This window comes from Grammomys surdaster, unplaced genomic scaffold, assembly GCF_004785775.1.
Source record: "Grammomys surdaster isolate TR1022 unplaced genomic scaffold, NIH_TR_1.0 126048, whole genome shotgun sequence".
Lineage (NCBI taxonomy): Eukaryota > Metazoa > Chordata > Mammalia > Rodentia > Muridae > Grammomys > Grammomys surdaster.
The window spans coordinates 1,281,245-1,309,136 of NW_021620860.1; the positions used below are offsets into that span (position 1 = coordinate 1,281,245).

The 27,892-nt window shown below is 50.6% G+C and overlaps 2 protein-coding genes and 1 non-coding gene across 3 annotated transcripts in view; 2 read left to right on the forward strand and 1 right to left on the reverse strand.

The window, feature by feature from the left end:
- The first annotated feature begins 6,108 nt into the window (after positions 1-6,108).
- Mien1 (migration and invasion enhancer 1) lies at positions 6,109-7,410 on the forward strand. The gene is made up of 4 exons (XM_028755201.1): positions 6,109-6,245; positions 6,359-6,456; positions 6,799-6,875; positions 6,967-7,410. Exons 1-4 carry the CDS (start codon positions 6,157-6,159, stop codon positions 7,048-7,050), a joined length of 348 nt encoding a protein of 115 aa, XP_028611034.1. The 5' UTR covers positions 6,109-6,156; the 3' UTR covers positions 7,051-7,410.
- Positions 7,411-7,815: 405 nt separating this feature from the next.
- The window catches only part of Erbb2 (erb-b2 receptor tyrosine kinase 2), a 25,022-nt gene continuing 4,945 nt past the window's right edge, over positions 7,816-27,892 (reverse strand). Inside the window, exons 2-27 of the mRNA XM_028755202.1 lie at positions 25,369-25,520; positions 24,469-24,685; positions 23,314-23,448; positions 22,923-22,991; positions 22,644-22,759; positions 22,363-22,504; positions 20,719-20,838; positions 20,354-20,480; positions 18,313-18,386; positions 18,140-18,230; positions 17,823-18,022; positions 17,030-17,162; positions 16,840-16,930; positions 16,092-16,252; positions 13,193-13,240; positions 11,918-12,056; positions 11,710-11,832; positions 11,461-11,559; positions 10,988-11,173; positions 10,696-10,851; positions 10,506-10,581; positions 10,126-10,272; positions 9,696-9,793; positions 9,357-9,545; positions 8,886-9,138; positions 7,816-8,765 (exon numbers count right to left, since the gene is read on the reverse strand). Of these exons, the coding sequence (XP_028611035.1) occupies positions 8,410-8,765; positions 8,886-9,138; positions 9,357-9,545; positions 9,696-9,793; positions 10,126-10,272; positions 10,506-10,581; positions 10,696-10,851; positions 10,988-11,173; positions 11,461-11,559; positions 11,710-11,832; positions 11,918-12,056; positions 13,193-13,240; positions 16,092-16,252; positions 16,840-16,930; positions 17,030-17,162; positions 17,823-18,022; positions 18,140-18,230; positions 18,313-18,386; positions 20,354-20,480; positions 20,719-20,838; positions 22,363-22,504; positions 22,644-22,759; positions 22,923-22,991; positions 23,314-23,448; positions 24,469-24,685; positions 25,369-25,520 (3,698 nt within the window). The 3' untranslated portion in view covers positions 7,816-8,409. The remainder of the gene's footprint in view (positions 8,766-8,885; positions 9,139-9,356; positions 9,546-9,695; positions 9,794-10,125; positions 10,273-10,505; positions 10,582-10,695; positions 10,852-10,987; positions 11,174-11,460; positions 11,560-11,709; positions 11,833-11,917; positions 12,057-13,192; positions 13,241-16,091; positions 16,253-16,839; positions 16,931-17,029; positions 17,163-17,822; positions 18,023-18,139; positions 18,231-18,312; positions 18,387-20,353; positions 20,481-20,718; positions 20,839-22,362; positions 22,505-22,643; positions 22,760-22,922; positions 22,992-23,313; positions 23,449-24,468; positions 24,686-25,368; positions 25,521-27,892) is intronic.
- On the forward strand, positions 22,105-22,211 carry LOC114610590. Its single transcript, XR_003709705.1, has one exon. It is a non-coding gene; the product is annotated as a U6 spliceosomal RNA (small nuclear RNA).

Below are 27,892 nucleotides of genomic sequence, written 5' to 3' on the forward strand. Positions count from 1 at the left end.
ATGGGACACACACAGTCTCCGAGCCTCTTATGCTGCTATGGAAAGGGCAGATCTGTGCACCCCTCCTCAACTACCAGAGTCTCCAGCTCCAGCGCTGAGGCAGAGCCCCAGGAATGTGAGGTATTGACAAGCCCTCAGGTGACTGTTTTGCAAACCAGGTTTGAGAGCCATCCATCCTGTTTGTCCAGACTGGCAGGAGTGGTGGGCAGAAGCCAGACCCTGCGAGAACCACAGGCCGGGGGCTGCACTCTGAAAGATCACTGTGTAGAAGGCTGGGCTGGAGGAAAGCCAGACTCAAGAGGGGCTGAGTGCTATTCTCTCTCTCTCTCTCTCTCTCTCTCTCTCTCTCTCTCTCTCTCTCTCTCTCTCTCTCTCTCTGTGTGTGTGTGTGTGTGTGTGTGTGTGCGTGTGTGTGTGATGTGTATAGGTTCCTGCAGAGGAACTTACCAGGTCTTCCACAGCTGGAGTTACGGCAGTTTGGTCCTCCAGAAGAGCACCAGGTGTTCTCAGCCCCCAGAGCCATCTCTCTCCAGCCCCAGGATTCCATCACCCTTCCTAATGCTGGGACCCTTTAATACAGTTCCTCATGTTGTGGTGGCCCCTAACCATAAAATTATTTTTGTGGCTATTTCATAACTGTTACTTTGCTACTGTCGTGAATCATAATGTAAAGATATGTTTTCCAGTGGTCTTAGGCAACCTCTGTAAAAGGCTCATTCGACACAGACCCCTCACCCAAGAGGGTCGAGATCCACAGCTTGAGAAACACTGATCTAGAATGAGGACTCAAGGACAGGGAAGGTGCAGAGCAGATCTGAGGTCCTGGGGAGGAGACAGAAGGGGCTAACAGTAGGGGACAGGGGCTTGTAGGGGCTTGGAAACTGTTCTGTCTGGGGCCTTATGGGGTAGATGTATTAGGGTATGTGTCAGGACTCACCAAAAGATCCATAAGGAAGTGTTGCTTGGTGGATTCTGGGAATCAAAACTCATGACATCAAGCTTGGCGGCGAATGCCTTTAACCACTCAGCTTTCTTGCCCACCAAGGGTGAATTTTAAATATGTATCAGTTAATTTAAATTTAAGATAAAAGTCACCACAAGCTGAATGTGTAATCCCAGTACTGAGGAGAGTTAAAAGTTCAAGGCCAGCCTGAAGTATGCCATTGCAAGAACATCTCCAACCAAAAAAAGTTAAAGTGAAAGGCACATGAGAAGGAACCGGTTTACTGATGCTCCTTGTCTTAAGATGCTATTACATCTGGATAAAACTTAGCTTGGGGGGCTGGAGAGATGGCCCAGTACTTAAGAACACTGGCTGCTCTTCCAGAGGTCCTTCTGAGTTCAATTCCCAGCAACCACATAGCTGCTCACAACCATCTATAAGAAGATCTGATGTCCTCTTCTGGCACGCATGTGTACATGCAGCCAAGTAGTCATACATAAAGTAAATACATAAAATGAACAAAAGTAAATAAAAGTAAATCTAAAAGAAAAAAAATAAGAGCCGGGCGGTGGTGGCGCACGCCTTTAATCCCAGCACTTGGGAGGCAGAGGCAGGCAGATTTCTGAGTTCGAGGCCAGCCTGGTCTACAGAGTGAGTTCTAGGACAGCCAGGGCTACACAGAGAAACCCTGTCTCAAAAAAACACAAAAAAAAAAGAAAGAAAGAAAGAAAAAAAAAAAAAGAAAAAAAAAAAAGAAAACAAACCTAGTTTTTGGCCAGGTAGTGATGGTGCATGCCTTTAATCCCAGCAGTCCAGAGGCTGAGGCAGGCAGATCTCTATGCGTTCAAGGCCAACCTGGTCTACAGAGCAAGTTCCAGGATAGATAAGGCTACACAAAGAAATCTTGTCTCAAAAGACAAAACAAAATAAATAAATGAACAAGCAAACAGATAAACAAAGCCTAGTTTTTGTTGTTTCACGTTTTGGACTTAGTTTTGTTTTAAAGATTTATTTATTTTTATTTATGTGTTTGTGTTTGCCTACATATATTTGAGTATAGCACATTCTTGCCTGATGCCCAAGGAGGCCAGAAGAGGACGTCAGAACTCCTGAGGCCGGAGTTAGAGATGGTTGTGAGCCACTATATGGGTGCTAGGAACTGAACCTAGGTCCTCTGCTAGAGCAGCAAGTGCTCTTAACTACTGAGCCATTTCTCTGGCTCATTGTTGGCTTTCCAAAATGACATCTTGGCGTCTTGACATGTAACCCCTGCTAGACTCAAACTTCCTATTTAACTGAGGCTGTTCCTGTATTTGTGGCCATCTTCCTGCCTCTGCTAGGGTTCCAGACCTGTGCCGTCGTAAAACACCTCTGTTTGAAGAAGCCTAGGAGATGGCTTGGCTTGCTGCAAGCCTGACGACCTCAGCTCTCAGGAGCCACACTGAGGAGAGAACAGACTACCACAGTTGACATCTGACCTCCATGGGAGCACCGTGGTATTGGTGTATCCACACCCAAGCATACACTCAGAATGAATACTGGCTTTAATTTTAAAAATACCTTAATTGGAAAATCCACATTGATATCTAAACTACATAGCATCAAATTCCAGTTTCTGTTGAATCCCTTCCGGATATACACTACTGTAAAGTCAGAACCTCAAGGTACCATCTGTATACAGATCCATGAAAGCACTGAGAGTCCAAAAGTAAATCTTTATGCTTTTAGCAGTGTTTTTTTTCTTTTCTTTTTCTTCTTCTTTTTTTTAATCTTAAGACAGGATCTCACCACATAACTCTGACTGGCCTGGAACTCTCTTTGTAGACCAGGCTGGTCTCAAGCTCACAGATACCACCCTGCCTCTGTCCCGAGTGCTGGAAATGAAGGTGTCTGTCACCATGATTGGAGTTGGTAGCTTCTTGACAAAGTTGCAAAGCCTATTTAATGGACGGAGAAGATCTTCGAGATAGTGCTTTGCTATTTTGCCCAGAATGTTCTTGAAGTCAGTCAATCCTCTTGCTGGGTCTCCCAAGTCACTGAGGCTACAGACATGTGCCGCAACACCTGATACGAGATATTTTAATTAATGGCACCATCACAATTTAATACTTACATACTAAAAGAGTAATTTAGCTCTTTACTTCCCATGATGCCCAAAAATAATTCTAAATAGGTCTTAAGGGGCTGTTGAGATTGCTCAGTGGTTAAAGCACTTACTGTTCTTCAGAGGACCCAAGTTCAGCTCTCATCACTTAACATCCAGAGGTTCGAGGGCTGGAGAGATGGCTCAGTGGTTAAGAGCACTGGCTGCTCTTCCAGAGGTCCTGAGTTCAATTCCCAGCAACCACATGGTGGCTCACAACCATCTGTAATGGGATCCAATGCCCTCTTCTGATGTGTCTGAAGATAGCTACAGTGTACTCATCATGTATATAAAATAAATAAATAAAATCTAAAAACAACAACAACAACAAAAAAAAAACATCCAGAGGTTCACAGCTGCCTGTAACCCCAGCTCCAGGGGAATCTAACACCCTCTTCTGGCCTTCACAGGCACCTGCATGCACATGTACAAATATAGACATACACATAAATAAAAATAATCATTAAAAAATAGATCATAGTCGGGTGGTGGTGGCATGTGCCTTTAGTTCCAGCACTCAGGAGGCAGAAACAAGAGGATCTATATGAGTTCAAGGCCAACCTGGTCTACATAGTGAGTTCCAGGACAGCCAGGCTATGTATGGAGATACTGTTTCAAAAACAAAAACAAAACAAACAAGAAAAAATAGATCATAAACCTAAATATCAGAGCTGAAGAGATAAGATCAAAACATCAAAAAGAAGCCGGGCGATGGTGGCACACGCCTTTAATCCCAGCACTTGGGAGGCAGAGGCAGGCGGATTTCTGAGTTCGAGGCCAGCCTGGTCTACAGAGTGAGTTCCAGGACAGCCAGGGCTACACAGAGAAACCCTGTCTCGAAAAACCAAAAAAAAAAAAAAAAAAAAATCAAAAAGAGTTCAATAAATAACAATGAAAGAAAATTTGTAGCCTTGGGCTGGGCAGAAGATTGTGATGTTTCCAGACAGGGTTTCTCTGTGTAGCCCTGGCTGTCCTGGGACTGGCTCTGTAGACCAGGCTGGCCTGGAACTCAGAGATCTGCCAGCCTCTGCTTCCCCAGTGTGGGGATTAAAGGCATGTGTCTCCACTGCTGACTTGCAAAGGATTTTTTTTAAAGAAAAAGAATGTTAGTTGCTTGTATCATTTAGTGTGTATGTGCTGCAAATACCAAGAGAAAATAATTGCAAATACCTATTTCATTTGAGATATTGTATGTAGGATATATAAAGAACTCTTAGATACCAGTGATGGGAAAGTAACCCCCAAAAGCCTGAGCTATGAGATGGAGATAGGCGTAGTGGTGCAAACCTTTAATCCCAGCACTCAGGAGACAGAGGCAGGTGGATCTCTGTGAGTTCCAGGCCAGGCTGGTTTACACGGTGAGTTTCAGGACAGCCAGAGGTATACCTCAAGAACAAAACAAAATTGGCCAGGCAGTGGTACACTTGCTTTTAATCCCAGCACCCTAGAGGCAGAGCCAGGAGGATCTTTGAATTCAAGGCCAGCCTAGTTCACGGAGTGAGTTCCAGAACAGCCCAAAACCCTTCAAAAACAAACAAAAAACCCAAAAATCAAACAAAAAAAAAAACAAGAAAGAAGAATAAAAATATGACTACTTGAAAATACGGCCAATAGTATTACCTAATAGAATAACTAGCAACAAAGAGACAGGCAACCAATATTTGTGGTGGCTATGAAGAACAAATCCTTGTGTACTGTGTTGGTGTTGGTGGTGTAAAATGATACAGCTGCTTAGAAAAAAAACAAGCAGTTAGGCAATTCATAAACAGTTAAATATAAATTTGCCAGGCAGCCCAATATTTTAAATTCGACTCCAAGAAACCTAAGAGAAAGGCAACACACATCCATACAGAGACATTTATAGCAACGTTACTCAAAACAGACAAAACCCAAAGAAACCCAGATTAATGTCAATAGATAAACAATCTGTGCTTTATCTATACAACAGAATAAAATAGTATTCACCAATACAAAGGAACTCTGGGTACACACCACTGGATGGAGGCTTGCTCTCATACACCAGAGCAAATGTCACATGATGCAAGAGTCTTTATGTGAAATGCCTAGAAAAGTTTATAGAGAGCAGATGAACGATTGCTTGGGGCTAGAGTTGAAGGCTGGATGGACTGCAAGCAAACAGGAAAGACCTTACTAGATCGATGGAAATCTCCTATAACTAACTGGATGGAATGACGACAGAACTCAGCAAACACAAACTGAGCAAACAATGAACAGTTTCAAGGGACACCAGAATGGGAGACTTGTTAAGATACTGCAGTGGTGCTCCAGGGAAGGAAGAGGCAGGAGGACCCAAGCTGCGTCCATTTCCAGAATTACAAATTGGATTCAATGATACTAGCCCTATAGCAAGAGGCTGGATTTGTGTGCATAAAGTGGCACTTCAGAATCAAAAAGAGTATTGGGCTGAGATTAAGTCACTTAATCTGTAAGAGACAGACCTTTGAGACAGAGCCTGACACTCCGAGTTCAATCCCTGGGACCCACATGATAGATGGAGGAGACCAAACGCTAAAAGTTGCTGTACTCTGACCTTGAAAAGCGTGCTGTGGAACGGCCTCCACCTCCAATACACACTCATCCACAGATTAATAAGTAAATGCAATAAGTTTTGAAAGATGCCCTTGCTTGAACAAATTCACACTTACACACATATACATGTAAGTAAAATATTCTTAAAAGTTTAAAAAAACAAAGAACTTGGGATGTAACTATGGTGTGGTTTATGCTAGCGGGAAATAGCAACAATCACAAACCATCAGCTACCTCAGCCGCTTGGCCCATTTTCTTTGTCTTTTGTAAATGGAAAATAGCTTTGCAATCACAGGCAGTTCGTCAGTAAGCAAATCCGTAACGTCCATTGAGCACTGGATGCTCTCCTGACCCAGATCTGTGCTGGTCCAGGATACTCGCTCTCCTGGTGGATCAAGATGTAGCAGTACCAGTTGACGGCAGAGGGCGCCCAGACGCAATGCGAGGTCCGGCCACGCCTCCCACGTGACTTTGGCGTAGCGTCACACCCGGAAGCAGCCCTGCAGCGGAGCGGGCAGCAATGAGTGGGGAGCCGGGGCAGGTGTCCGTAGTGCCCCCTCCCGGGGAGGTGGAAGCAGGCAGTGGAGTCCACATCGTGGTGGAGTACTGGTGAGCCACTCGGGTTAAAAAAGAGCCTCTTGTGCTCGCCGGCAAGATGGGGGTGGGTCCACGGGAGGCCCCACCCCCGGAATCCCTGCTCACCCCACGTCTCTTCTCCCTAGTAAACCCTGCGGCTTTGAGGCGACCTACCTGGAGCTGGCGAGCGCTGTGAAGGAGGAGTATCCGGGCATCGAAATTGAGTCGCGACTCGGGGGAACAGGTGAGGTCCGCAGAGCACCTGCTGAGTCAGTCCATGTTATAAACTCTAGCTCTCCTACCTTCCAGAGCTGACATTGGCCGCTGTATATAAAGCCCCTAGCAGTGTCAAAAAAGCCTACTGTGGGTTTGGAGTGAAGGAACTCTTAACGGCGTAATAGAAAGACACACGGGTGAGGACTCCCTAGGTTCTTGGGCTGAATGGCTTAAGGATCGGATCTCAAAACCGGATCTTGAACATGTCTGCAGAGACCACAAACAGCCTTGCCTGGAGTCTCAGTAGTGCCAAGGACCTCCCTGAATTTCTGCCTGTTCTTAGCTCATTCTTGCGTTTATTTCCTACTAGGGGCCTTCGAGATTGAGATCAATGGACAGCTGGTGTTCTCCAAGCTGGAGAATGGGGGTTTTCCTTATGAGAAAGACGTGAGTATTTTAATGCACATCGAAAGGTGGATGAGACCGGACACACCCTCCTCTCCCACGCGCCACACTCGCCCATGTCTCTGTCTTCTAGCTCATGGAAGCCATCCGAAGAGCAAGCAATGGAGAACCCTTAGAAAAGATCACCAACAGCCGGCCTCCCTGTGTAATCCTGTGACTAAAAACGATTCTTGGAAGCTTGGTTCTGGGGTTTAAATCTTCGTTTCTTTGCAGTTACGCTGGGAACTTGCTCTACTGTTAGCCCCTCTCTTAGTCCCGGGTAGCAAAGACCCCAACCTCACTTTGCCTCTTTGGGCACAAGGAGGGACCTAGACATTCCTGTGGTCTAAAGAAGAAAAGATGTTCTCCATGGACATTTCCACCGCCTCCTCACATCCCTTTCCCAGGATCTGTGCCCTCTACAGTTTGGTCCTCTTCCCAGCGTGGCAATACCTTTCAGATGCCACAGTGGCTATAACTTATTTTCCCTGAGTCCTGAGCAGTGTAGGCTCTTGGCAATAAAAAGTAACTACAGACATTTGTGTCAACTGGTGCGTGTTTATGTCCAGCCTATGGGGGAGTGCACAGGTCAGTCTGGCCCTGTTAACACCTAGTGGGTGGGGTTTCCCTGGACAGACACTTCTTTCTCTCTAAGGCAAGAAAAATGAGTCACATGACAGAGCTCTCCTCAAGCTCCACTCTCCCTCTGGGAGGAAAGAACCTCATTCTGGGGATGGCCTTGGAATGAGTGTCCAGTGGAGCATGATGCTGTTGCCAAAGGACCTTCAGAAAGGAATCCTAACCTCCCAGTCCCTCAACCCCAAAGCCGAACCGTCTCAAACTTTTGGAAGATCTCTACACACTAATTCCAGGAGGAGATGTGTGTCAGGTGAGCGATACGGTCTGGCCCGGGACCACTCCCAGACATAGGCTGGGGCCCAGCTATTTTATAAATCTCATTGCAAATGGAGAAAGAGGGATACCACTCGCTAACTTCCACAGAACACCCATTCTCCCACTGGGTCCTTATTTCATCATTAAAAAAAAAAAAAGAAAACAAAAGTAAAAACAGAACAAAATACACTCTGTACAAAGACCAGTCTGAATGCAAGTGCTGCCCCCTTCTTGGGATGCACAGGTCTCAGTCCTAGTGGGATGTCCTAGTCCCAGGATATTCCCTTGGGGCCTCTTTCCTTCCGGGCTGAGCTTCCCTCAGTCCTCAGAACCAAGAGTCAGAACCAAGAGAGCCAGGCCAGCTAAGGAGCCATGGCCATGATACCCAGTGGGCCCTATAGTCTGTCAGGTCAAGGTCTGTAATCCACTGCGGCTGTCCAGTGAGCTGTCTTCCAGCCAGGCGGGGCCCTCTTAACCACTCAGGATTCAAGCAGCAAGGAAGGTTCTGTAGGACAGGTTCCTGGCATAGCTGGCTGCCCTGGCTGTAATGTGGCCAGAGGACCCTCTCCCTGCTCTGTGGCGATGGAGACCACAAGTCGGGCCTTGCCCACCCTGAAGGCACAGGACGTCTGCAGGCGTGTTCTCATACTGGTACATCCAGACCTAGGTACTCAGGGTTCTCTGCAGTGGGGGTCCCCTCAAAGGTACTTGGTGGAGGCCCTTGCTCCGAGGAGTTCTGGTCCCAATAATAGAGGTTGTCAAAGGCTGGGCTGAAGGCAGAAGAAGGGTGGGGCTGGGAGGCAGTCCCTTCTCTGGGTGCTAAGTATTCAGGATTCTCCACAGCACCCCCAAAAGCAAAAACGTCTTTGACAACTCCATTCTTCCCAGGAGAGAGAGTCTTGGGTCTTTCTAGAGTAGCACCAGCAGGGCGGGCAGGAGACAGAGGACCCTCTGGGGTCAAGGGAGGCTGAGGCCTAACCTCTGGCTGGTTCACATACTCTGAGGAGAGAAGAGAAGTTGTTAGGGAAAGAGTCCAAGATATGCCTGCCCCTCAGTGAGTGTGGCCTGAGGGTTCTCAACTCCCCTCTCCTCCCAATCTCTCAGGCCTGGGTTCCATACCGGGTTGGGGGCTGCAGGCCAGGGGAGCAACGTAGCCATCAGTGTCGGGGGGCAGAGGTAACGTAGGATCCTCGCTGTACCGCTGTAGAGGGCTGAGGTCATGTGGAGAGAGGTTCTGCAGCCCTTTGGTTACCCCCACTGCCAGGTCACCCTCAAACACATCGGAGCCAGCCCCTTCTGAGGGAGCCAGTGGAGATCTGGGGGGCTCGTCCTCCGAGGGCTCCAGGCCCAGTGTCAGCTCACCACCTCCACTCTGAGTGAGAGAGAGTCATGATAGGAGTTGCTCAAAGGTCTAGGAGGAGAACAACAGGGTCCCAGGAGAGAAACACAGGTCACAGTGGGTGGGAGCGGTGATGGAGAGAGTGGGGTCCCAAGGGTTGGAAAGCAGCCATGGTAGTGGAATCTTCAGGAAAGGTGAAGGTGGGGGAACTCAAAGGGCAGGGCCGCCCCTATTCCGAGATGGGCACTGACCCTGGTCGAGGAGCTGCGGTGTCTGCGGTGGGCTGTGCTCCCGGTGCCTGGGGCAGGGTCTGGGGAGAAGAATCCCTGCTGGGGTACCAGATATTCTTCAGCATCTACCAGGTCACCCATGTCATCATCTTCCAGCAGTGAACGGTAGAAGGTACTGTCCATGGGGCTGGATGGGCCCAAGTCTTCGTTCTAGAAAGGAAGGAGACACAAGGTGACAGCCCTCCAAGCCTGGTGTTTAGTTCCCTGGAAAGGTTCACCAAGCTTAGGCTAGAGGCAGGGGCTATCTCTGCCGGAGGGAGGATGCTGTCAAAGTAAGAATGGTGTGCGAAGGCCTAGTACCTGGATGACCACAAATCGCTGAGGGTCCCTCGCCATACGGGAGAATTCTGATACCAACTCCCGGAATCTCGGGCGACACTCAGAGTCAATCATCCAACCTAGGGCAGGAGAAAGTTGAGCATCCTTGTCCCAGGGCTAGTCTGAGGACCAGCCTGGCCTAGACATCCCTGGCTAGGCTGCAAGTCCTCACATGGCAGAGCACAGCTGGACTCCAGGGTCTTGAGGCAGAACCCTGGAGCATTTCTAGGGTCCCCCCCATCTTTAAACTGGCCTCTCTCCTCTCAACAGCTGTCCTCTTACAGGACTTCCACTGTGAACAGGTAAAGCACCTTTGAGGCTCCCTCAAGGACACAAGCACATTTGCATCCCAGTCTTTTATCCCCCAGCTTGTAAGTGCCCACGCACAGGAGCTTCCAGCCCTGTCACGCACATTTGACCATAATCATGTAGACGTCTATGGTGCAGATTGGAGGCTGAGGTAGGCGTTCTCCCTTCTCCAGCAAATCAGGGATCTCCCGAGCTGGGATCCCATCGTAAGGTTTGGCCCCAAAAGTCATCAGCTCCCACACAGTCACACCTAAGACAGACAGGCATCAAGGGTCAGGGAACAGAGGAAGTCTAGGTGTGCCAAGGGAGGGGTTGTGCCAAGAGGTAAGGTCTACCCAGTCTCCTCACTCCCCAGGTGGCCACAAGACCACACAAGGCAGACATAACAACCTTCCTCCTCTTCCCTCCATCCCTACACTCATTCTTCTGCCTGTATCCACCCCACCATGGCTACTCATCCAGCCCTCCAGGGCCTCCACACACCGTAGCTCCACACATCACTCTGATGGGTGAACCGGCGTCTAAGAATAGATTCCAATGCCATCCACTTGATGGGCACCTGGGAATGCAGAGCAAGAAGTCCTGACTGGGTATGGTGGGGAAGTGACCCTTCTTCAAGTTCTCCCAAAGGCCAGATACCAATCCAGCCCACCCCACCTCTTCCTCCTCCAACCTTGCCCCCATCTGCGTGGTATTCTGTCTCGTCAATGTCCAGCAGCCGTGCCAGCCCGAAGTCTGTGATCTTGACGTGGTTGGGACTCTTAACTAACACGTTCCGGGCAGCTAGGTCCCTGTGTACAAGCCGCACATCCTCCAGGTAGCTCATCCCCTGGACAGAGGGCGCCAGTGTGGAATGTGAGTCTGAATCTCACTTTAAGGACACTCCTACCTCATCCCGGCCCCAAATGAAGGCAGAGATTTGCACCCAAAGGATCTGCAGAGCCAGCAACCCCCAAAGCACATACCTTGGCAATCTGAACACACCAGTTGAGCAGGTCCTGGGAGCCTAGGCGACCTCGGTGTTCTCGGACATGATCCAGAAGGCAGCCATAGGGCATAAGCTGTGTCACCAGCTGCACTGTGGATGTCAGGCAGATGCCCAGGAGGCGGGACACATATGGAGAGCCCACACCAGCCATCACATACGCTTCCTGCAGACAAGGGAACGGGGACACAAGAAACCACCTACTCCCACCCACTCTCTCAGAGACCCTCATCCATCCCTTCCCAGCTACAGCCAGGGCTTCTGGACTAGGAAGATTAAGAGTCAAGGTTTAGGAGCATCCATCTCAGACCCCAGTGAAGAAAAAGCAGCCCAGATCGCACCTAGGGGCTCCTCACATTCCCAAGGGAGAAGGTAAAGAGGAGGCTCCTCATAATCCCAAGGGAAAGAGTGAAAGAGGGGTTCCTCACAATCCCAAGTGGGGGAGGGGCTTACATCTAGGATTTCTTTGTTAGCTTTAGGAGATGTGTTTTCCCTCAACACCTTGATGGCCACAGGGATTTTCACGTTCTCCCCATCTGGGATCCAGATGCCCTGAGCAAACAGAAAAGGACTTGATTCAGGCCTGTGCTCTGGATCTAGCTGGTCCCCAGCAAGCCATTGAGGAGTAGCCTTCCTCAGCCTCCAGCTTGGCCCATGCCCCTCCCCTAGGTCCACCCATGCCAGAACCTGGTCCCTGCTGACCTTGTAGACAGTGCCAAAAGCTCCTGATCCAAGCACCTTCACCTTCCTTAACTCTGTCTCCTTCAGGATGCGCATCTGAGCCTGGTTGGGCATGGCTCCACTGGGCGTCAGCGGCTCCACTAGCTGGACCGAGAGGGTGGTGGGGTGAGTGCCGACCGAGCAAGCTGCAAATCCAGGGGGGCACGAGGAGGCCCTCACCACGCCTCACCTCAGTTTCCTGCAGCAGCCTGCGCATTGTATACTTCCGGATCTTTTGTCGCCTTCGTTTGATGAGGATTCCAACGACCACCACTATGATCAGGAACAACAGGACGCCTACCACAGTTGCAATGATGAATGTCACCGGGCTGGAAACAAAGCCAGAATCAGAGATTGGGGACTAGTTTGAGGAGAAAGCTTTAAGAGACCCCAGGAAGGGACAGGAATGTTTCTTGGCTCAGAAACCTCACGGGAGAAACTACCAAAGACCTTGTTAATCAGCCCTGTGCAGCCCACCCCCAGGGGCTTCTACCATACATGAAGTGGAGTTCAGTAATATGTACCCCAAGACTCTCGGGTATTAGCAAAGCATTCTTCAAGGAGCCATGGTTTTCTGTGCCTTGCAGCTGTCGCCCCTAAGTTCCCAGGATCCTTATTTCTCCATGATGTAGTCAGCTATAGTTCAACTCCTCTTGGGGCACACACAGGGTCCCTGATATTCATCAGACCGTTATTTGTTGGTATACTTAGTTTTGAGGCTACCTCACAATAAAGCCCAGGCTGGCTTTGTACTCACAATCCATGTGCCTCAGTCTCCCAAGTGCTGGGACGACAGGTGTCTGCCACCATGTCCAGGCAGAACATATCTTCTCATCCTTGCCCCCTTAACGCCCATCTTGCTCTGCATGAGGCCTGTCGTTACAGCCAGCATCTAATGCTTGTCTTACAGGCAAATAGCAGCTCTTTACAATATACCCTAGACTGCTTTTCTCCTTTCTAAAGCCCTCCTTTGGCAAACCAGAGTCCTGTGGCCCCAGGGGTCAAAAACCCAACCCTGCCCTCCAGATCTGGACCTCACGGCTTCAGTTTATATATACCTCTTCTGCACTTGTATGGCTCACAGCACACAGCAGAGAGCTCTTGGACACCCTAGATATGCTTCACTCTCTACCCAAGTGCAAAGAAAGCACAACACCCCATCCTGGAAGCTTCTAGCTGCCCAGCTGGAATACTCTGAGGCTCTGCACGCTGCCACTGCACTCTGCAGTTCTAGGAGCTTGAACCTGGCCTATGTCCCTAGGGAACTACATTTCCCAGCATCCCTTACCCCCACAGCATCCTGAATAGATCTGTATCCACTGTTGAAGCAAAATCAATAGAGAAAGAATGGGCTAAGGAGAGAGGCAATGCGCAGCATTCTGGGTAATCTCTCTCTTCATTACTGACCACCAAGGACAATGAAGGAGTCGGGGACTACAGGGGTACCTCTGGGGCTCAAGCCCACCTGGCTCTCTGCTCTGCTGGGCAGCCTCGCTCATCCAGGTCCACACAGCTGCAGAAGAGAGAGTGCCATCATCAAACATGGAAACAGCCTCCAGGGACAGATGTGGCAGGATTATTCCCATGTGACAAGCAGAAACTGGGCTCCAGGTCACCAATTTGCTCTGTACCAGTCCACAAGAAAATTCCCTCCTCAGGCTGGGAACCCACCTCCCCTGCAACTTCCTGTAACTTCCTGTGCTGGGCAGGAAGCAGGGCACGGTTACAGCGGGAAGGTCAGCTATTCCCTCCATGAAAGAGGCCTAGGGTATATGGTACACCTGAGAAGAGTCTGACAAGAGCTGTTAAACACGCAAGGGCTGGGCCGTAGCTTAGTGGGAAAGGGTGTACAAGGTCCTGGCATCTATCTCCACCAACCAAGCAATAAAACATCAACAGTTCTGCATCAACAGTTGGTACTACCATGCCAACACCAGGTCGCAAGAAGGCATGCACACAGATGCCCCTTTGTGTGTGGAGCTGAACAGCAATGAACTGTTTAAAAAAAAAATCAGGCCTTACTAGAAGAGGAGGTGCCTAGTCTTACTGCAACTTGATATGCCGTGCCTGATCAATATCCATGGGAGGCCGGCCCTTTTCTGAGGGGAAATGGGAGAGGAATGGATTGGGGGTTGGGGAGACTGGGAGGAGAGGAGGGAGGGAGGGAAAACTGTGGTCAGGATAAAATAAATAAATAGGCAAGTAAGAGCAATATCCCTCAAATAGGGCCAGTAGGAGACGTTTGCCGAGGGGTACATGGAGATGCATGCACTTGTGGGAAAGGATGCAGAAAGGGAAGAGTTGTATTATAGTAGGAAATGAGGGCGGGCTGGGCGGTGGTGGCACACACCTTTAGTCCCAGCGCTCGGTGGCAGAGGCAGGCAGATCTCTGAGTTCAAGGCTAACCTGCACTACAGTGCTAGTTCCAGGACAGTCAGGGCATATAGATAAACTCTATCTGGAAAGAAGAGGAGACGGGGAGAGAAAGAGGGAGAGGGAGAGAGAGGAAGAGAGGAAAGGACTGGAGAGATGGCTAGGAGCTGAGAGCACTGGCCGCTCTTCCAGAGGACCTAGGTTTGATAACCCAGCACCCACATATCAGTTCACACCCCTCTGTATCTCCAGGTTCAAGGGATCCGATTGCCTCTTCTGCCCTACACAAGGCATCAGACAGATCTCCACGCAGGCACAATGGTCTGCACTGACGACTTCTATGTCAGCTTGACATCAGCTATTACCATTTGGGAAGAGGGAACCTCAACTGAGAAAATGCTTGCACCATTCTGGCCTGTGAGCAAACCCGTGGTGCATTTTCTTGATTGATGATTGCTATGGGAAGGCATAGGTCCCGGTGAGCACTTGAGCTGGTGATCAAATGCATCAATGTAAGAAGGTAGGCTGAGCAAGCCGTGCAAGCCAGTAGGCAGAGTTCCTCCGTGTCCCCTGCATCAGCTCCTGCCTCCAGATTTCTATCTTGAGCTCCTGCCCCAACTTTCCTGGATCGGACTGTGATGTGGAGGTATAAGTTAAATAAACACAGGCTGGAGAGATGGCTCAGCGGTTAAGAACACTGGCTGCTCCTCCAGAGGTCCTGAGTTCAATTCCCAGCAACCACATAGTGGTTCACAACCATCTGCAATGGGGTCTGATGCCCTCTTCTGGTATGTCTGAAGAGAGAAATGGTGTACTTACATAAACTAAATAAATCATTAAAAAAAAGAAAGTTAAATAAACCCTTTCTCCCTCCCAAGTTACTGTTGATTGTGGTGTTTATCACAGCAATAGAAATTCCTCAGCCGGGCGGTGGTGGCGCACGCCTTTAATCCCAGCACTCGGGAGGCAGAGGCAGGCGGATTTCTGAGTTCAAGGCCAGCCTGGTCTACAGAGTGAGTTCCAGGACAGCCAGGGCTACACAGAGAAACCCTGTTTCGAAAAACCAAAAAAAAAAAAAAAAAAAAAAAAAGAAATTCCTGTGATAAATAAACACACACACACCCCTAAAAGAAAGAAACAGTCATGTTGGTAGTTGGCAAGATGGTTCAGCAGGTAAAGGTACTTGCCACCAAACCTGACAACTGCATTCAATAAGCTGACAACTGCATTTAATCCCTGGAACCCATATGGTGGAAGGGGAGAGCTGGCTCCTTCAGATTGTCCTCTGACCTCCACACATGTATATACACAAACTCCAGCACTAGGGGGCTGGGGAAACGTTCAAAGTATTCACAGTAGAACTGCCAGCAGTATTATTTTATATCTTATGTGTAGTTTACAATTTTTAATGCACTATTATACAGATTTTTTCTAGTTACACTGATTTATTTGCGTGTGTGTGTACTCTTGGAAGGCACACATGTGCCACGACACGGCGTGAAGGTCAGAGGACAACCTCTGGGAGTTGGTTGTCTCCTTCCACCATGTGGATCCTAGGGATTTAGCTGAAATCACTAGGCTTTTGAGTAAGTGCCTCTACTCACTGAGCCGTCTCACCAGCCCCTAATGTGTTATTTTTAACTTTATTTACATGTATGTGTCTGAGTGTGTGTGTGTGTGTGTATACACTTGTAGAGGCCAGAAAAGACATCAGATCTCCTGAAGTTAGTTAACAGGCGATCACAAGTCTCCTGAAGTGTGTGTTAGGAACTGAGTTCCAGCCCTCTGAAAGAGTTGCGAGTGCTCTTGACCACCGAACCACCTCTCCAGCCCCTAATGTGTTATTTTTTGTAATTAGAAGAGAGATATAAAAATTACACCTCAGTGTAAGTGAAAGCAGAGTTATGCCCTTCTCACGACTAGAGCTCGAAAGGGGCTCCCATCACGGAGGTCCTCCTTCCTACAGAAAAGACTCCACTCCCTCCACTCACGAGTGGGTGCAGTTGATGGGGCATGGCTGGCATATGCCCTCCTCATCCGGGTACTTCCAGATGGGCATGTAGGAGAGGTCTGGCTTCACACCACTGGGGCAGCGACCCACACAGGAGGATGAGTCCTTGTAGTGGGCACAGGCTGCGCACTGATCAGCCTCCTGGATAGAGAGGAAGGGTTTGTGAGGGTGTAGCGGTGCCATTCCTACAGCAGGAGGATCGGGCCGTGTCTCCAAATCACACGCACTGCCTCCCTGTTCCTGGAGTAAACATCCCTGCTCTTTACAAGGAAGTGGAGGCACCCAGAGAGGGACGTGCATTCCCTAAGGTGTGACAAGTGACAGCCATTATGTACAAAGGTTTTAGTCCATGCTAGGGCACTGTGCCAAATCCTATTTAATTCTGTTCTCACCACACCCCAACCAGTGAGGGACTATTGCAACATTCACCTTATAGAAAACTGAGGCTGGAAACAGGGCCTGCATTTGGTCCTTCGCATTAGCCACAGCCAAGGACACAGGCCACCTTGGAACCTTGTCCCAGCCTGAAAGGGCTCCAGTGTCAATAGCAAGAAGGGGTAGCTCAGAGTCCACAGCACAATGTGAGCAATCCCCAGTCTCCAATCCCAGCCTCCCTGACCTTCCCTGCTCCTGCTCTCCAGGCCTGAGTGGAAGTCTTCTCTGGGAATATTACCTGCTGGTTCCTCACCTGGCCCCATCCCTCAGTCCTGAGCCCACCAGCACCTCACCGATCCAAAGCAGGTCTCTGAGCTGTTTTGAGGCTGACACTCCGGGTGGCATGGCAGACAGTGCTTGTCACTCACATACTCCCTGGGGAGCCTGTGAGAGAGGTGGGTGTAGTAAGGGGCTGGTGTGTGCCGGGGGGGGGGGGGGTGCCTCGAGTACCCCTCCAGCCACCCACTCCTCTGCAAGTCATACCCCTTCCATACTCGGCACTCCTCCACACACTCCTGGCCCCGGAGGAACTGACTGCAGTTGACACACTGGGTGGGCCCTGGCCCCCAGCAATGCCCATGGGCACAGAGTGAGTTACAGACCAAGCCCTCGAGACCTGCAGCAAGGAGAAAAGCAGCAGACAGACGGAAGTGTTTGGAGAGGCTCAGGTTTAAGGAAAAAGGCTATGAGCATGGCTCTGGGCTGAAGGGTTAGGGATCGGTCGGGACAAGCAGATTCAAGAAATAGGGAAGGAGTGGATGCCTGGCAGCACGCAAGGACACAGCTGGAAGCCATGCTCAAGGCTAAGCCATCCATAGGCAAGTGAAGAACAGGCCTCTATCTAGGCATGATGGCTCATGCCTTTAATCCCAGCACTCGGGAGGCAGAGGCAGGCGGATTTCTGAGTTTGAGGCCAGCCTGGTCTACAGAGTGAGTTCCAGGACAGCCAGGGCTACACAGAGGAACCCTGTCTCAAAAAACCACAAAAGAGAGAGAGAGAGAGAGTCAGAGAGAGAGAGAGAGAGAGAGAGAGAGAGAGAGAGAGAGAGAGGCAGAGACAGGAGGAGGATCTCTGTGAGTTTGGGCCAACCTGGTCTACAGAGAGTGAGTTCCAGGACAGCCAGGGCTACATAGTGAGATCCTGTCTCCAAACAACAACAACAACAACAACAGGGCATGAGGGCAGGAGGCTTGCACAGGCAGCAGGAGGCTGCGGCTGGCGGAGACTGCTGAGACTCCTCTATACCGACCCTCAGTGCTGGGCTTTCTGTCTTACCACATTCCTCTTCCGGCCGGTTCCCACTGTGGAGCAGGGCCTGGTGAGGGTTCCGGAAGAGCTGGTCCCAAGGTACAGTGTGCACAAAGCAGAGGTGGGCGTTGCGGTGAATGAGAGCCAGTCCGCTGCCCAGCTCCCGCAGTGAGCGCAGCCCCAGCCAGTGGATGCTCAGGCCGTGCAGTGTCAATGAGTAGGCTCCACTGTGGAGATGGGGTTTCCAGTCGCGAGAAGGTGCCTACTCTAGGCCCATTTCTGGCCACCAAGGGGCCACATGGGTATGTAGCCAGGCTTCCTAGGTGCCCTCCCCTCCCACTTACTCATGGAGAATCCGTCCCCGAATGACCCGAAGGTTCTGGAAGACACTGAGATCATGGAGGCTCTCTGGCCATGCTGAAATGTATAAATAACCTGCAGGCAGAGAATGGGGCTGGGTATGTGGAAAGGTCCGGAACTCCTAGCTCCCGTGGAGGAGGACAGATAGACAGCCCACCTGTGATCTCCTCCAGGGTTTCGAACACTTGGAGCTGCTCGGGCTTCAGTGGGGCAAGGCCGGAGGAGGGGTTCCTAGAGGGATCAGGAGGAGTCAGTAGGGCAGGAGCCCCAGAAGGCCTTGGCAAACAACTCCCCCTCCCCCACAGATGCCTTCACTTAAAGCCTGTTAAGGTTGGCTTTTCCCATCCCAAGACTCAAAGCATAGGGTCAAAGTCTAGCAGAGCAATATTTGTGTCCTTTGATCTAGAAGTCTTATTTGTGGTATATCCTGCATAGACACTGGCTTCAGTTGCCAGAGGCATGGACAGGCCAAACTGTTTGTAGGAAAGACATTTGAAAATGACCTAGTATCCATCAGTGATACAGAAAACCCTGATTTCTACAGATGCTAAAATACAAACACAGGGGGCGCTCAGCATCTGTCAAGCGCTGTTCTAAGCATTAACTTTAACTTTTCTAAATATTAACTTTATATCAGACTTTATAACCACCTTGAGCATAGAGCCATGACGGTCCCCACTTTACACATGAGGTACAGAAAGGAGAGGAGAAGGCAATGAGGCTAAGCAGCAGGGCTCTCCCAAGCAAGCCTGGGGACCTGAGTTCAATAGCCAGAGAGGAACCACATAAAAAAGCCCATGTTAGCTGGGCATACTACTGCAATCACAGCACCTACAGAAGCTGTGATTATAGAGGCAGGCAGAAGATCTCTGATTTAGAGGCCAGCCTGGTCTTCAGAGTGAGTTCTGGGACAGCCAGGGCTACACAGAGAAACCATGTCAGAAGTAAGAGGAGGAGAAGGAGGAGGAAGAAGAGGAAGAGGAAGAAGAGGAGGAAGAGGAGGAAGAAGAGGAAGAGGGGAAGGAAAAGAAGGGTGAGGAAGAGAAGGAGGAGGAAGAGAAGGAGGAAGAGGAAGGAGGAGAAGGAAGAAGGAGGAAGAAGAAAAGGAAGAAGGAAGAGGAGGAAGAAGAGGAGGAGGAGGAGGAAAAGGAGGAGGAAGAGGAGAAAGCAGGAAAGAGCAGGAGAAAGCAGGAGCAGCAGCCCATGTGTGATACTGAGCTTGTAATCATCCCAGCACTGGAGAGGTAAAGACAAAACAATTCCTGGGGTCCCCTGGTCGGCACTGTAGCCTGTTTTAGTGAGCTCCAGGCCAGAGAGGGACCTTATTTTGAAAAACAAGGTGGATGGCTCCTGAGGAGTCACAGCTAAAACTGTCCTTTGAACACAGACACATGCACACACAGACACAGAAAGAGAGAATAACAGATAGACAGACAGAGACACAGATACAGAGAGAATAATAGTCAGATAGACAGACAGACACATAGACACAGATACAGAGAGAATAACTGTCAGATAGACAGACACACAGACACAGATACAGAAAAAGAGAGAGAATAACAGTCAGATAGACAGAGACAGACAGACAGACAAACTGAGAGGTAGGTTTCAAATCCAAGTCTGGGTTCTGTTGCCTGTTTTTACTGCCTCCAGTTCTTCAGCTATTGTAAGAATTAGCCAGCTTGAGGTCTGAAGAGATGGCTCACAGATAAAAGAATTGGCATCTCTTCCATAGGACCCAGGTTCAATTCCCAGCATCCACATGGCAGCTCACGACTATCTCTAACTCCAGTCCCAGGGCTTCTGACACCTTCACACTGACATACATGTAGGTAAAACACCAATGAAATAATTTAAAAAAAAAAAGAGGCACCCCAACAAAAACCGTCATGTGCAGTTCCCCAAAGCAAGGGGTACATGGCAGTTTCCATGAACTACCTCCCCTAGTCAAAGCTGTCACTCTGTGTCCACCAATATACAGAAGGCCTGGAGGAACACACACAACTTTAACGATGTCCCACTCCAGATGGTTTGATCACCACATTATACCCCTGCCTATGGATGCAATGAGGTTTATACAAGTAACCTCCCACTCCATGTTCCTGGCTCCCTCTAGCCTCCCATCTGCCTCCTGTGGATTCCTGGCCTCAAACTCTGGATCCTCCCTGACAGCACCTCAGGCCACTCTGTACCCTTACCCATCAAAGCTCTCTGGCAAAAATGCCAGGCTCCCAAAGATCTTCTTGCAGCCAGCAAACTCCTGGATGTTGTCACTGGTGATGGCCCTTGCCCCTCGAAGATGCTCCATGCCCAGACCATAGCACACTGAAGGAAAGGGTGGGGAAAGGGGCCACCTCAGAACCACATGACATATCAGAGACCTGTCTGTTGTCCCCGCGTGACGTGATAAGCCTCTTCCCTATGTTGACAAGAGAAACTCAGGAGACTGATTTGGAGAGGGGCAGGGTAGGCAATGACAGCAGGAGTCGGCTAAGCACAAGTTGGGTGGACCAGGCTGGGATGGCAGTTGGGGCTGCAGCTGGTCTTGGAATGGGATGGGTACCTCGAGCACAAGGCTTGCTGCATTTCTCACACCGCTGGGTTCCATCCTCAGCTGTGACCTCCTGGTTATTTGGGGGACAGACCAGAGTGCAGGATCCCACTTCCGTAGAGAGGTAGTTGTCTGTAGAGATTTGGGAATACACATTCATGTGCCCTAGCCTCCGCCCAGCCAACCATGATCAAGGCTACGATGCCCTGTTCTAAGAACACTACCTACCCACCGATCCTGGAAGGCCCTTTCTGCCCATCTGAACTCAGGACAATCGTTTGCCCCTCACTACCCTCCTATTCGGACAACACTGTTATTTGCATTTTGCAAAAAGGGAAATCAGGGCACGGAGTTATACAAATCACACCCATCACTGTGCTACTAAGTAACAGAACTGGATTTTTTTAAAGGAGTCCTCACTATGAAGCTGAGGATGACTTTGGACCCCTAAGCCCACCACCTCTACTTTCCAAGTGTCAGGGTGACAGGTTTGTGCCACCCAGGAACCAGGACTTGAACCAAACAACCCCCCCACACACTTTGTGCTCTCACCCTGACCAAAGAGAAGTGTAGCCAGACCCTAAAGGCCCCATTCCACCTCCATAAGAGGAAGGAAAAGAGGGTGCCCAGGTTCAAGTCCAGACCCTAAGTGTCCACAGCGCTTAGGGTTACTGCCACACAAAGCCATACTCTATGCAGACAGAGGAACAAGACACATTTAGTACAGACTAGACATTGTTCTCAAAGATTCACAAATATTAACTCATTCAGACGTTACACAATTATTAGGATGGGACAAATAGTGCCCCTAATTTACAGGTGAAGAAACTGAGGCCCAGCGGTAAGTCTGGGCTCTCTTGTTGCCTCCTGTTATGCAGCTCTTAAACAGAATGAGATAAAAACCTCGGAGTGGTGGCATGCACCTGTAATCGCAGCCCCGGGGAGGGGCAAGGCAGGAGGACCGGAGGTTCAGTGTCCTTCTTGGCTCTGTGGTAAGTTCAAGGCAAGCCAGGCTAAGTGACTCGAGATCCTAACTTTACAGTCTGGGATTGGGGGAGATAGGTGAGGTGGGGCATTTGGGAGGCGGAGACAGGAGGTTCTCTATGAATTTGAGCCCAGCCTGCTATATACAGCAAGTTCTAGGACAGCAGGACTACACAGAGAGACCCAGCCTAAAACAAAACAAGAAAACGACAAGAGCTGGAGAGATGGCTCTTGCAGAGGACTCAGGTTCGGTTCTCAGCCTCCACCTGGGGGCTCACAGCCACCTGTAACTCCAGTTCCAAGGAATCTAATCCCCTCTCTTCTGACCAAACATACATGCACAAACATACACGCAGCCAAAACATGCATGCACATAAAATAAATATAAATAAAATAATTTTTTTAAAAATTAAGGTGCTGGTTTCGGCAGCACACACACTAAAATGGGTACAATGCAGAGAAGATTAGCACGGCCCCTGCACAGGGATGATGCGCAAATTTGTGAAGCGTTCCGTACTTTAAAGAGAGAAAAGGAAAAGGATAAGTCACCCAGACTTGAGAGTCACGGCCAGCCCTCCAAGGGGCACAGGACACTTGCGACATGCTCCCTTTTATGCAAGCCACCTTCCCCGACCCAGGCACCAAAAGGACGTGTTTCCTCCCAGTACTCACAGGGGCAGGTGGTCACACAGCTGGCACCAAAGGTGTAGCGCCCCTCAGGGTTGGGCATGGACTCGAAAGTGTCAGTGTTGTAGGTGACAAGGGCTGGGCAGTGCAGCTCACAGATACCGCTATGGTTGAAGTGGAGGCAGGCCTGGCAGAGACAGGCCGCTGGTGGTCACTGTGATGTTTCCACCTGTGCGCCAATGGCATCAGGGCAGGGCCAGGAAAGATGCCCACCCCTTGCGTCCTGGAGGACTGGCCCAGGGAGCACAGGAGCAAGAAGCACATACCAGGCAGTCAGAATGCTTGGGGCCCGTGCAGCCTGCAGCACACTGTTCATGGCAGCAGTCAGTGGGCAACCGGCCCTTGCACCGGGCACAGCCACTGGTACAGATGGTGCCAGTCACTGTTGGTGAAAGGACAGGATGAGGGCTGGGTAGGGCCTGGGCACCAGACCCTCAGCACCATGGCCTTCTGGGAGACATCTCCCAAGTAAGTCACTCTGCTATTCCCAGCCATCCTCCTGCCCCGACCCCACCCCCCAGACACCAAGGCTCCCTCCGACTCACAGATCTGACAGTCTTCAGGACTCTCACCCCAACAGTGATTGTCTTTGCAGGCTGGGGCACAAGGTGGACCTGTGGACAGAAGCAAAGGGAGACAGTAAGGGAGGGAGGCAGGGAAAGCGGGTAGAAGCAGTGAGGGAGGGAAGTCCAGAGGAGAAAGGCAGCAAAGGAGGGCTGAGGGAGGCAGGGAAAAGCAAACGGTGGCTTCGCAGGAGGAACATGTTAGCAGAACCCAACCGCAGATTCACAGGAAGGGGGGACCCAAAAAGGAAAGAGGCTTTAGAAGGTGGAGGTCCTGACTACAGGCAGGGAGGTGACCCTGTGACCCGAGCAAGGACAGGAATGGGGGGGAGGGTAGCTGAGTCAGGTGGGCTATCCCATAGACATGGCTTACAGGTCCGGGAACGACTGGTGTCCACATCGACAGGAGCCAGCTGGTTATTCTTGCGGAAGACGTCCTTCCATAAAACCATGTCCTGGAAGCAGAGCTGAGGGTTCCCACGGATCAAAACTCCTCCCTTCAGGATCTCTGTGGAAAAGGCAAATAGTCAACCCCCTCCTGACTGCCCTCGGGGGCTCCTGCCTTCCCTGTGAGTGCCAGCCACACACAGGATTAACTGGGGACTAGGACAGGGGGATGGGGCGGCAGAGGTGTTCATGTGACTGGGAGCCCCCGGCTTGCCTTTCCCCTCACTCTGTGCTCACTGTGTGGGGGTAAACAGAGGTTCTGAGGCAGGGGTATAGCTCAGTGGTAGAGCAAGCACCCATCCTTCCCCAGACCTAGGATCAATCCCCAACACAAGAATAACAAAAACGTCCCTGAAGCCTGAAATCCCACTCCACCACTGACTGGCTGTGTGACCTTGGACAAGTCATTGCATCTCTGCATGCCTTGGGTTTCTCCTCTGTGGAGTGAGGCTAACACTGAATGAAGAAGGCTGGTGGTGACATGCCCAGGATTCCAGCACTAGGGAGCTGAGGCAGGAGGACTGCTTTGGGATCAAGGTCAGCCTGGACTAGGTAGTGTGATCCTGTCTCTAAATCACAAAACCAAAATAAACATAACAAAAACAAACAAACAAAAAACCCAAACAAACAAACAAGACACTTGAAGGCTTAGTAGCCGGATTTCCAGGTCTGTAGCTTGTGGGATCCAGCATGTAAAGGACCAGGTACCCTAATTGGGACACCGTCAGCTCGGGGCTGTCATATACAATACCACAGGTTGTTCACTCTGACATGGCCAAGATGGAGTGAAAAAACAGCCTGATCTCTAGTAGTGAAATCATGGACTTGATGTAAGCTGCATCTTCCTGAAGAGGAGGGGATCAAACCCAGGGCCATGCACATGCTGACCAAGCACTGACACCGAGCCACTTTCGCAACCTTCTTTTTCTAATCTTCACAGAGATGAAGATGAGGAGGCTCAGCCTGCTTGCCTGGAGCCTGAGGGAACCATACTTCTAATCCTCACAGAGCCCCTCCACAGCCAGAGGGACTTAGTCAGCAACCAAGAACCAGGAAACGCTCACAATGACGGCAAATGCACCTGTGAGACTTCGAAGCTGCAGCTCCCGCAGCCCTTCTGGGGTTCTGCCTGGGGCGGCGGTGGTGACGTTGTCCAAAGGATCTCGGTTGTCTAGCACAGCCAGGGCATACTTATCCTCAAAGAGCTGGGTCCCTCTCACAATGCGCAGCCTCTGCAGCGGAACGTGCTTCACTCCATTGTGAGCGATGAGCATGTATCCCTGAACTTCCTGGATGTCCTGGCGGGAAGGGAAGGGGATGCACTGTGAGGTGCCGCTGGGGATTGAGAAGCACCCACACCCCGTAAAGCCTAAGGGTAGCCCAGGATTGAGGCTATGTCCTGCAAGGCCCCACTGACCACTGAGCAGCCCTGAGCCCTAGGCTGTTCCTCACTGGCCTCACCAGATTCTTGTCAGTTTGATCAGGACTGATAAGCCAGTGCCCCCACCTCTCTGCAGGTCTCAGTATCATCTTTGAAAAGCAAGGCCTGTACAAGATAGCATCTGTGATTTAACAGACCCATGTCTGTTCCCTGCGGCTTTACTCCAGGGTCTGTGGATACAATCCAGCGGGCTAGACTCCTCTCTCTCCTACAAATAACTCTCCCTCATAAAGATTCTCTAGCATTCTTCACAATGGTGGGCCAGGATGTCTGCTAGTCCAATATACAGAGAAACTGAGGCCTGGAGAAGTTAAGGGTCTAGACCACATCTGCCGGGCTGGGCCTGGAACTTACAGCCCTAAAGTAATAGTGTTGAGGACAGCTGGACCACGGCCAGTCACTGCAGAGGGAGTCAACTGGCTTTTAAGTAGCTACCAGAAAGGCACTCCTGATTGAGGAACCACAAGAGAGAATACAGAGAAGGGGTTCCCCTTTCCTCAGACATCTCGACTCGGGAGGCTTGGCAGGACCAGGTCTTACCTGCAGGAATGAGAGGCTGGCATTGGCAGGCAGGTAGGTAAGCTCCAGGTTGCCCTGCACCACCTGACAGCCCTGGTAGAGGTGACGGAGCATGTCCAGGTGGGTCTCAGGACTGGCAGGAAGTCGCACCTTCATGTCTGTGCCAGTACACACTGATGGAAGGGACGGAGGATTCGGGTCAGGACACTGGCCGTGACCCGCTCTAATCTGGTCACCTCCTCCACACTCTCTCCCTGGAGTCAGGTCACCTCAGACAGGGAGAAAGAATGGCTGACAGCCTTTCCTCCCACACCTCTGCATCCACAGGGCCTAGAGCAGAATGCTCTCCTGTTTGGGAAAGAGTTGGCAGGCTAGAGAGAGGCCCTCTGTAGCAGGGCCACCTTGGGCAGCCAGAGGGGCTCTAATGTGTCAGCCCTTTGGGGCTTACCACCCATACTGGGTTTCAGCGGGCAAAGAAAGCCTCCCTTTGTCCCAGAACTGAGGGTGAAAAATCCCCGAAGAGAGGCGATGATGAATCAGACCCCTCTGGATACCCCTGTGTCTCCCACGCACACAAACTCAGGGCATTCTCCTGCCAATCCGACACATCCACATGGCAACTTCCCTGATCAGGAAAACTGCCCCCACAGTGCTACCCAAAACATGGGCAAACAGGATTGACTGGAGTCATTGCTGGGACATGGGGGCAGCCAGAGGCCTGCTCATCATTGTAGAGCTCCTTGGAAAGCATCCATACGGAGAAGAAATGCCTAGGACAGCAGTTAGGGGATCTGGCTCAGATCCTGACCAGGGCGAGACACTCCTCAGGTTCCTACACTGGCTCGCTCACCCTCCTCTTGGGGCAAGACTCCAGAAGCAGCTGGCAGAAGGTATGCCACGAAACTCCTGCCACGAGGACACACTACTCTGTGTACCTGTCCAGTGCCAACTATCAGCCAAAAGGGTCCCCAGATGCACTGTCGTTCCTAGCCTGCCTAACCCTCAGGCTGATGTGCCATTCCTCCCATTAAGTCCTCAAATAGGAGAAGCTGCCCCTCAGCTAGGGGGCTCCAGGTAGCAGCTGGCAACCAGCCTGCCAGCAGGGGAGAGATTAAAGTGTCCAGTTGAACTTGTTTTTCTGCCTGGGTGAGAAGATGAATCACCTTGTGCGTCTTGCCAGGGAGGTTGGGGCGGGGGGGGGGGGCGGTGAGTGGAGGTTGTCTTCATACACACAGGCTCACAGGTGCCTGAGCTGCTGAGACTCCCTATTGAAGGCTTTGCCTTCAAGTGACTGGGTGCAGATTCAAGAGATAGTACAGTGAGTGATCAGTTCTGGGATCGGACTTTAGGAGTCCTGCTGTCCTGGCTACAAGGAGCCTAAAGCCAAATCCTAGCTATCTTCCTGCCTCCGGATTTGAGGAGGGCTTGCATGGCAAAGGCTGCCTTCAGTGGCATCAAGCGATGCCTTCTAGTTGACAGTGTCTTCTCACCCTCCAGGAAGACAGCGGAGGAAGCAAGGAGGAGGGTGGGAAGGAACAGAAATAGAACTCAAAGGCTCATCTCTTGGATGAAGGGGAGAAAGCCAGGCCTACCCACCCCATACCGCACCCACTTGCACCCCACCCTCTGTCTTCTTGCTCATGCCCTCCCACCCCCCAACACAAGGCTCCCAAGAGAAACGGGAGCTAGGGTGGCAGCCAAGACCAAAATAACGCCCTGCTGCCGGGACCTCCCCCAACATGGGAGTTTCAGCTGCTATGTGCACAGCTGTCCCCAGGCCCAGATCCCAGGTCCAGCCTAGCTGGGGACAGGGATGGCAGAGCAGGGTGTAGAGGCCCACCCTCTGTGGCAGTTTACCCCCTGCAGCCCTCTGCTGCCCCATCTCCAAGGGGGAAGGAACACCAGCTGTGGCAGCCAAGCAAAGGAAAACAATAGCAAACACCATGGTAACGGAGCTGAGTGCCTACTGTATACTTCAGTGACTGGGGTTACTGCTTCTATTTTACAAAGAAGGAAATTGATCCTTCCAAGGTCATAACGCAGGTACAGCACAGCAGTAAACTGCTTGCAGAGCGTGCACAAAGCCCAGAGTTCTAATTCCAGCAACACAAACTAGACCAGAACTACAGCATCATAGTGACAGAGTCGCAATTTGAATCTAGGTTTGCCACAGATCCCCGTTCCTTCCACTAAACCTCACCACAGACAGACAGACAGACAGACACACACACACACAAACACACCACACACATACACATGCATAGACACACCACACACATACACATGCATGGACACACACACATATGCCCCATCCAGCAGGGCATTAAACAGGGGTCCCGGGAGGTCACCTGAAAGAGAGAATGAGGGAAACAGGCAGATGCTAAGAATGACGATTTGTCTATTGTCTGATCAAATCGTAATTTTTACTTTTTCACACAGGGGTTATATACACATGGACACACACACATACATATACATGGACACAACACACATATACTCACACACATATACACATACATGGACACAACACACATACATACATATG